This window comes from Rhipicephalus sanguineus, chromosome 5 (assembly GCF_013339695.2).
Source record: "Rhipicephalus sanguineus isolate Rsan-2018 chromosome 5, BIME_Rsan_1.4, whole genome shotgun sequence".
Classification (NCBI taxonomy): domain Eukaryota; kingdom Metazoa; phylum Arthropoda; class Arachnida; order Ixodida; family Ixodidae; genus Rhipicephalus; species Rhipicephalus sanguineus.
The window spans coordinates 71,110,474-71,120,556 of NC_051180.1; the positions used below are offsets into that span (position 1 = coordinate 71,110,474).

Sequence of the window (10,083 nt, forward strand, 5' to 3'; positions counted from 1 at the left end):
GGCGCTGCCGTACACCCAGCGTAGCTTATAGGTTTTCACAATGAATCCGAGATGGCGTGACCATATCGATGTGCCGTCAGCGCGCCGCAGTCGATAAAATCGGAGCTTCTTGTAAGACATCTGTTGACATTAACATTGTAGCATACTCGGCAAACTTTCAGCTGGCAGTGACTACTGGATATGTCTTCATTAGCGGTGACTAGGAAAATAAGTTAAAACACGTGTATTATTAAGGCAACACAACGACAACATCCAAGCGTATGTTTCTTGAACGTTTCAGAAGCGCAACCGCAGTATTAAAGCAGAGCTGTCGTGGTCGAGGTTTGCTGCCTGTCTTAGGTAGAGAATTATCACCATCATGAATGAGTTCGCGCTCAATCAGCGCCCAAGCATTCTGTGAAGATGATCAACTAGAAAAGCTCAAATGTGCCCAGCAGTTCCGCTGTGACCAAGCCCTGGGCGAATTAGTGCATGTTTATTTAATATAATAATTCTGGAGGCTTTACGTCCCAAAACCACGATATGACTATGAGGGACGCCGTAGTGGACGGCTCCGGAAATTTCGACTACCTGGGGTTCTTTAACCTGCACGTAACTCTAAGCACACGGGCCTGTAGCATTTCGTCGCAATGGAAAATGCGACCGCCACTGCTGGGATTCAATCCCGCGACCTCCGGGTCAGCATTCGAGCACCATAACCACTAGACCACCGCTGTGGAGGCTTCCGATACCTGGAAAAAGAAACGAGGAATGACGCACCGAAAGACTGGCACAACATTAATTAGAGCATTAATCACGAAGCATGTCCGGGAGACGTTCGAAAGTCTGTGCACCATGGGTTGAAGCGAATGTTGTCGAACTTGTAGAGCGGACTCTGGAGAAGAACGTCGTCGATTAAATTTAGAATTTGCACTCTTGAAACGGTTGATAGCATTGCACCTTCGTAGTTTACGCTGCGCGCATGAGCGGCGTCAAAAAATCTACACCCTTGAAAGGGAGCGTACGAGCACGACGGCGTTTTTTTTCTTTTTGACCACGCGTTTATTGCCCACGCGTCTTTTTGCCCACTGAGACGAAACCGTTGCGGGGTAGAGGTATACGGCTTCGCTGTAATAACTGACGAAGGGATGAAAGAAATGAAGAGTTAAAAAATGCGAGAACGGTTCTTGGTTAGTTCGAGCTGATGAGGTGCCACTGGGTGATTCCACGTAAGATCGAACAAACGATGGCTGGTCGACCTCTCAAATTTATTTCAAGATTTTATATATTATTGCCTGATGAGTGGAAAGAAGAGATCCGCAATTTATTTTGCCGCCAAAAATTTTTTCGAACCACAGGAAATCCATAATGACGAAGAGGTGGAGTGGAGCGCTCATCCGCTCTGCTGTTTTGGCCAACTTTCGTTATGAATTGCACAAAATATATTAAAGTTAGGTAGCTGAAATTTATTTACCCTAATATATGCATGTCTTTGCTCCTGCTCAGGTATTTTTAGTTTTTATGTGTAGTGTATATGTTTTTATAAAAAACCTCAAAAGTGGCCCAATCGGCAAAATTTTCCTTACTTTGAAGGTCTTTATCTCAAAAAAGCCTTGTAGCAGAGGTACAAAAATTCCGCATTATGTTCTTCGCATGTTTGTCTACCAAAGTGCCAAATCTTGTATTTATATAACTTTTCAGTATAGAGATATCATCGGGCTAAGTTCAAGAAAACACCGAACAATGAAAACTTCTGACGACAATTAAAAAAAAACCCCATTTTTTAAATTTCTTAAACTTTGTCCACTTATTCTCCTCCACATCGACTTTCACAATCATTAAAAACATGTTGCATAATGTCGTTGCACTAATAGTTACTGCCCCTCCAATGAGACCCTTAGGCAAGGATGGACAATTCCGACTTCTTGCCCAGCAAGTGTATAAAATGCAGGCAGGATTGAATTTCTTTTTATTAAAAGGTCAGCAGGTACCTAAAAAGGTGTCGCCGGCACTGAAGACGTTAATTTTGAAATTATTTGGTCACTGCAGCGGCCACGAGCGCGGAGCTACCGAGTAGGCGCGCGCGCACCCGAGATGCTCGTTGTAAGAGACGGCGCAGTGAGAGCTCGTTTTCGCGTCCTCAGACCGATTGAGTTCGAAACAGCAGCACCTCTCGGGTGTCTTGAACGCACGTGCACCGGTAGTCGCAGTGATCTGGTTAATTACGTCGCTTTCTTTTTCAGGGGCATAAGAATGTCATCGTTAAACTGTGCGTTCCGTGAAGATCTTTCATTGCAGTGGTAGCAAAAGCACGCGTAGCACAAGTAGTCCGTCTCACTGACAGTCACTGATCTTTCGGGCGTTAAACGTTCCTTCAAAGCATTTATGTCTAGGTCGGTAACTCTCCGAAATTTTGGCTTCTTTGCAATATTTAAAGGAGTACTGACACGATTTTGAGACATCGCAAAAGGGACATTTTTTGCTTCGTTGGTATGCAGTGTCCACGCTGTCCACACACTGGAGTCGGAGAACACGTATAAAATATTTTAATTTGACTTTGAAGTTTTCGTCGCTGAGCATTTGCAAGCCAGCCACACTGCAAGGACATTATCCCGACAAGTCAAGACAGTTCCTCCGAGTTCGCGAATTCTGCGTCCTGCATGCAGCCTAAATCGAAGAAATCACTGTCAGGGTCACTGGACGACAATTCACTCATCGTTGTCTGTTGCACCACGAGCAGATGACGGATTTCCCGCTAGTACGTCGCGAATTTCTTTATCTCCGTGACGTCACACTGCTATGAAACGACACTGAGAAGCCACCCCCTCGATGTCGAAACCGAAAGTGTCTTTTTAAGGTGGCGCTAATTAAAATATATAGGATGCATTCCCAGGCACCACAATAGTCGTTTTAGCTCGGCACAAGTATTTTTATTTAGAGCAACAATCCGAATTTTTTTTAAATTCGTGTCAGTACTCCTTTAAGCTTCTTGTGCTTCGAAAGGTAGTCTCTACAATAGACTCATTCAGAGCTATACTTTCTCGTCATGATGCGCACAGGAGGAGTAGAGTAAGAGCAAAGCACAAGAACTATCCGCGCCGAATGAAGTGTGAACAGCGCACCGAACGCGCGGCCAGTTCACGCCGTCTGCTGCCGACATAAGCGCATCCGGTTACCGATAGTTTTGCTTTTCTTTCCTTTGACAATCCATATTTTGCTTTGCCACTGGAGCGCCACGTTCATGCTTTCCACTGATCGCAACTGGCGCAGCGCAGTTTCTGTGGCAGCAGCGTGCGTGAAGCGAGCGCTCATAGCTCCCTTATAGAGTTTTCATCTTGCTTCCATCTCCGCCGTGTTATCAGCGCCTAGCTAAGATACGAACAGAGGGCGGATAGAATAGCGAAGCTCCAGTGCACGTGCGTTCAAGTCACAAGAGATGTGTTACTGTTTCGAACTCAATCGGTCTGAGGACGCGAAAACGAGCTCTCACTGCGCCGTCTCTGACAACGAGCATCTCGGGTGCGCGCGCGCCTACTCGGTAGCTCCGCGCTCGTGGCCGCTGCAGTGACCAAATAATTTCAAAATTAACGTCTTCAGTGCCGGCGACACCTTTTTAGGTACCTGCTGACCTTTTAATAAAAAGAAATTCAATCCTGCCTGCATTTTATACACTTGCTGGACAAGAAGTCGGAATTGCCAATCCTTGCCTAAGGGTCTCCTTGCCTAAACATCTACGCTACACATAAAAACTAAAAACAGCTGAGCAGAAGCAAAAACGTGCATATATTTAGGTAAAGAAATTTCAGCTACCTAACTTTAATATATTTTGTGCAATTCATAACGAAAGTTGGCCAAAACAGCAGAGCGGATGAGCGCTCCACTCCACCTCTTCTTCATTATTGATTTCCTGTGCTTCGAAAAGAACTTTTGGCGGCAAAACAAATTGCGGATCTCTTCTTTCCGCTCATCAGGCAATAATATATAAAATTTTGAAATAAATTTAAGAGGTCGACTAGGCATCGTTTGTTCGATCTTACGTGGAATCACCCCACTATGGCATCGATTATGTTGCAACATAAGTTATAACGCGTTCTGTTTTTGATCTAATCAAACAGGTTCAACGTCGCTAAATAGCCCCAAACATTACCCAATACCGATAGAAACGATGTCTATAATCGACAACACTTTATCAATCAAATCACCACGAGAAAAAGATTCTGGAGGGGTTCCTTGGCTAAAAGCTGTTATGGGTGTTTGTGTGTGTATTACTTATGTTAGAACATCATATGCAGCTTCATATCTCAAGAAGAAACATGCATAAGAAACGTATGGAGGCCATAAAGGAATAATAAGTAATAAATGAAATTTAACATACATTTACGACAACAGCCATATTTCAAGAACAAGAAGAGAGAACAAAAACAAATGTCACAGATTAATTATACAAATGTAGACCGTCTCTATCACTATTTTGTATTACACAAACACAACAGCATATTGAAATCGGAAAAGTTTTAATACAACGTTTGAAATTCTTGATGTATGTTTTGAATTATTCATTGTACAACAAAAATATCGAAAGAAAACTCCTGGAAAAAGTACGTTTTCAATATTGTCAAAATAATGACAAATTTACGAAAAAGAGTTCAAGTTGCTTGAACGAGAAGCTTGTCACCTGACTGTATTTGTTTAGAATTATTGGCAAACTGTATTGTAGTACCTGAAAATTGTAATTATTGCCAAATCAGTGAACAAATCATACATCAGTGATCCTTGCGAGTGCGGGGACATCTCGGGGGTTTAGGCGTTCAGTATTTTCAATGAATTGATTAAAGGAGTCAGAACAAAAATAATAAGATCACAGAATTAAAAAAAAAAAGCAACAAAAAACGTACACTGTTCTCACTTTTAATAATGTTATAATTCCGGCACACAAATCGCGTGGTTCACCAGTAATATAGCGAGCAGTTTGTGTTGGGAAAAAGCTAGCTTTAAGAATGACGCACGTATCTTACTAATATGTTTTGTCTACTGAATGCGAATAAATATAGTCATGTTTTTTTTTTCAAGTTTTCATTCCATGTAATCGTTTAAAAGAGACTACGTGAAGTAGTTCAAGAATGTTGAAAATTATTCGAATTTTCCAATGGTGATCCACCTTGATTCGATGGCACAGTCGAGTGGTGAAGCGACTCCAGTTAGACGCAATACTCAGAACGCGGTTCTCGGAGACCGCGGCAAACGCACGTCAGTCTGCCTCATTTCATTTGGATGGCGCCAGTATACACCCGGAGCGCGTTAGTGGTTGGCGCGAGACCTCATGGATGGCGCTGCTGTACTGGCACGCCGTCGACGCGCGGCAGTTTATCGATACGCGGCTGCCCAGGTTTGAAATCAGAACATGAACATTCTTTTGCCATGCTTGAAGAGCATAATTTCAACAAAAATCCCGTTCTTTTGTGGCTTGCCGATTGTGAACTACCGATTTTGTGACCTACCGATTTCGCTGACGAGCCACTGATCTTAATTACTGCTCTATTAGAAAGGCCGAGCGTGTGATGCAAAAGAAAACAAACAGGGAAAAGCTTAGGAATTCTTTATTGAAGTAGGAAATGAGAGAGAGAGAGAAGGACCCGCCGCGGTGGTCTTGCAGTTATATTGCCTGACTGCTGTCACGAAGGTCGCGGGATCGAATCCCAGCCGCGGCGGCCACATTTCGACGGAGGCAAAATGCTAGTGCCCCGTGGGCTTAGATTTAGGTGCACGTTAAAGAACCCGATGTGGTCGAAATTTCTGGAGCCCTCCACTGCGGCATGTCTCATAATCATATCGAAGTTTTGGGGCGTACAACCCCAACAATTATGAGAGAGAGAGAGAGAGAGAGAGAGAGAGAGAGAGAGAGAGAGAGAGAGAGAGAGAGATGATAAAAGGTAATTGGGAACCGCAGGGTCCTTCCGCGGGCTCTGAGGCAGATTCGATTATATAAGCGCGGGAAGTTTGTGGCCTATTATACTCCGTTTCATTCATCAAGTGCAACGCTGTGGAAGCTCTGCAAGAAGTTTGCTCGGCAAAATGTCTAAGTCCGCGCGTCTCGCGCTTGGCCTCCGCGATCAGTTCCGGCATCGAAAGTAAGAGGACGTTAAGCGATCCGAAACAACCGATTGATTGACAACTGCATAAATGACGGGGTTTGTTTATTTCTGAGGCACGAAACATCTTCATTTAGTGCTCAGCCTAAAAACGAAAAAAGATAATAAATTACGGTTGGTAAAATCATTGAATATTGCGTGGTTCGAACGCATCTACTGCAGGACGCATCTACGCTGCACTCCAGCGACGCACGGTACGAATGTTCGAAACTTCGAACTCATTCCATTCGAGTAGTTCGGCATCAGATTCAAATCGCAAGGCACTGCAAGTGTTCGAAACATTCGAACACCAGAAAACACTTCATAAGAATTATTCAAATCAGCGCAATGAGTTGCATGCCTGTGCTAAATTTCGCAAAATTTGATGCGCAAATAGCAAATTAGACTCAACTGCCAACATTGCTCCCTCCCCCAGTTACTGCTGCCTGACGGCACTTACTGCTGTTCGACGACCCTCCTTCCCGCTTGCTGGATTCCATAGAACTCACTAGAAAAAACATGTTCTTTATTCAGGATGCCGCTTCGGTGAGTTCACTGTTTTCTTTTCCACACAAGCAATCTGCATCCCTATTGTGAGGATGCAGAAAACCTCCAGGTTGTGACACGCCTTGAACGAACAACCACAATAGAAATGGAGCCTCGCATCGTACTCGAAACAGCAAGAGAATTTTCCGCCATGATGCAGCTGTCAAGCGCCGATTGTGACACAAAGAATTTTCCGACCGATCGCTTCGTGTTGTGGTAGCCTCGATGCTCACCGGAGCCGAAGACTACCGCGGGTTCAGGCTTAGCGAGCCACAGGGCCGCGTCTACCGTCGCCTGCTTACGTTTAGCGCACCGCTCCGCACGCGCTCAGCTAGCAAAGGCGTTGAGCGCCGCGCAGCATAAACACAGTGTTCGAGCTAACATACACACACAAACACTTTATTTGCCTTCTGCGGCACCCCAACACACACTGTACACGTCAGCTCCCGGGGCACGGGGAAGCAAAAGGGCTTCCCGACGTGGACGATACACCAAGGGGTTCCGCGAAGCACGTCGCAGCTCGCAATGGCGAGCTTTGACACGCCGCTCGGGAAAAGGTCCCTCGCGGCTATGCTGCGCACTCTCGCGATGACCACTGGGCCTGGTCGCGGGAGTTAGGGCAATCTCCGTACGCGTGGGCCTCCGGCAAGTGCGACTCGGCGTGGTACGACCACGCACGAGCACTAGGCACCGCTCTCTGGCTTAGCGTACGAGCCGGAGCTAACACTGAGGTAAACACGCCTGCAAGGATGCCGAGGCACCCAGGCAGGCTACAGTCCAGCGATTCCCAAAGGGGACGTTGGACCGGAAAGAAATACGTGCTTACCCAGCGGCGTCCGAGGAGAGAGAGAGTTCGTCCCGGCGTGCCCGCGCGTCAGTCGCCGAATTTCGCGGCTCTCAGACCGCGCGCAGCGCCACCACGAGTGTCGGCGCGTAGCGCAAGATGGCGCCACTTGCCCTCGCAGGGAGAACGGGAGAGGGAAAGGATTCGAAATGCCCGCGCAGTGGCTTCGGGCGCGCCTCGGATCCCCACATCCTCCTCTCCTTAAATCACCCTATACCGGTCTGCAAAGGCAGCCCGTCGTCGCCCATGCATGCAAAGGCGTTATGCAAATGAGCAACAGCTAACCTCGGCCCAGGCCCACAACTGCTGCTAATTCCTCTACAATAAACAAGGAAAAAAAAATAACACAATACACTTGAAATAGACTATACTATACAATATGGTGCTACGGAAGGGGGTAAAAGAAATTAAGACGAGTGTTCGTGATGCTCACACGGGAGAGCGTCCACGGCGCGGAGGGAGGCGATGCGTAATGTTGCTGGCCGACTGGGCCACGCCTCTCGCCAGGGTGAATGTCGTTCGGCTGTCCCGCAAGCGCACCGAGTGCTTCCGCAAGTGGGACAAAACCTGTTCGCCAAACAACGAAGCGCTTGCGCCCGTGTCTAGCAACACCGAAAATTCGCGGCCGGCAATAATTACCGAAATAAACGGCGCGTGCGCACCAGCAAGCCTGCTTGCCCGGTACGCGGAGGGGAGAAGCAAGGGTTCGGCCGCTCGTGCCTTCACGAACGACCCGCGCCCCCGTTTCCCTGCCTCACAGGAGGCCTAGATACGGGACACTCCCTCGCTATGTGCCCTCGCTCGCGGCAGCGGAAGCAGCGCATTCCGTCCCGGGAAAGGGAAGATTCGCCGTCGCGGCCCCTCTCCCGAGGAGGAGCAGCCTCTAGCGGCAGGGGTCGGTTCGCCTGTTGATCAAAGGATCTGTTATGACGAGTGTCACCTTCATCGATGCGCTGGGTCGGATAGCGTCCCTGCTCGCGCGCGTCGAGTTGCGGTGCAGCACAGGCTGCTGCGCGCCTCGCGTACGCGTAGGGATCTAGAGCGCGATCGCTCAGCTCCCAACTGTGCCCGCTTCTAGCGGGAGCCGCAAAGGCAGCTCCGGCGGGCTGTTGCCGTTGGGGAGAGGGCACGGCCCCTCCCCACGCGCAGCGCGGTTCAAGGGCCACGCCGGCTGGCGGTGGCGGGCGATAGGCGCGCGCGGCGAGAATGTCGCCTTGAATGCGCTTCGCCTCGGCGGCCAATTCCTCTAAATCTCGGAAGCGGCTGCCGCGCAGGTACGCCGAAAAGGTCGGATGCGCCTGCCTAATCACCCGTTCGACGAGTTCCTCGTTCGAAGCTCTGGGCTCAGCGATAGAGAAAAGGTCGTCCATCGCGCGTACGTACTCCTGAAGCGACTCATCAGGAGCTTGCGTGCGGAGCTCGAGCTCGCGCCGCATCCTACTCTCGTAGTCAGCGGGTAAGAATTCGCGCAGGAAGGCCGCGCGGAACTCATCGAGGGTTGCTGCTCGGTGGCCTGAAAGCCGATACCACCTAGCCGCCGTGTCAGTCAGTGCAGCTGGGACGACGCGTCCGAGCACCTCCTGATCGTCCAGACCCGTGGCTCTCTGGTAACGTGTGAGGGAGTCCAGGTAATCGCGTGCACTTTGCAGATCACCGTACCCGTTGTAAGTCGGAACGGCCAACATGACAGTGGGATGAGTGCGTTTCGGAACAGCCGAAAGCGTTTGGACTGCCCCTGTGAGCGCCTGTATCATTTGGGCGGCATTTTGCAGCAGCGTCTGTGCACCTGCTTCAAAGGAAGCTGTCGGTGCGTTAACGGCGCGTTCGAGCGGTGGGGAACTGTCTCCGAGCTCGATAAGCGGCGCGGTTTCAAAAGGGATACCGGCCGTAGCACCGTTCTCGGGGAGCGCCTGTTGCGCATGCTGCTCGAAGGGGGCACTGGCCCTGTTCTCGAGCAAAGCGGTATCTGCTAAAAACGACGGCGGACAAAACTCACGCCTAGCAGACATAACACGGGTAACACGGCGAGCCTGATTCGCAAAGGCGTGCTGACTCGGCTAAGTCTAATCAAAGGCTTAATGAGCCTTTGATACCGCGTTGGGCGCCAGTGTGGTAGCCTCGATGCTCACCGGAGCCGAAGACTACCGCGGGTTTCAGGCTTAGCGAGCCACAGGGCCGCGTCTACCGTCGCCTGCTTACGTTTAGCGCACCGCTCCGCACGCGCTCAGCTAGCAAAGGCGTTGAGCGCCGCGCAGCATAAACACAGTGTTCGAGCTAACATACACACACAAACACTTTATTTGCCTTCTGCGGCACCCCAACACACACTGTACACGTCCGCTCCCGGGGCACGGGGAAGCAAAAGGGCTTCCCGACGCGGACGATACACCAAGGGGTTCCGCGAAGCACGTCGCAGCTCGCAATGGCGAGCTTTGACACGCCGCTCGGGAAAAGGTCCCTCGCGGCTATGCTGCGCACTCTCGCGATGACCACTGGGCCTGGTCGCGGGAGTTAGGGCAATCTCCGTACGCGTGGGCCTCCGGCAAGTGCGACTCGGCGTGGTACGACCACGCACGAGCACTAGGC

General features: G+C 49.5%; 1 protein-coding gene across 1 annotated transcript; it reads right to left on the minus strand.

Annotated features, from left to right (window-relative positions):
• Positions 1 to 793: 793 nt before the first annotated feature.
• On the minus strand, positions 794 to 9,182 carry LOC125758606 (uncharacterized). Its single transcript, XM_049415961.1, has 2 exons — positions 8,628 to 9,182; positions 794 to 874 (listed from the first exon to the last, which is right to left on the minus strand). Exons 1-2 carry the CDS (start codon positions 9,180 to 9,182, stop codon positions 794 to 796), a joined length of 636 nt encoding a protein of 211 aa, XP_049271918.1.
• Positions 9,183 to 10,083: the final 901 nt, after the last annotated feature.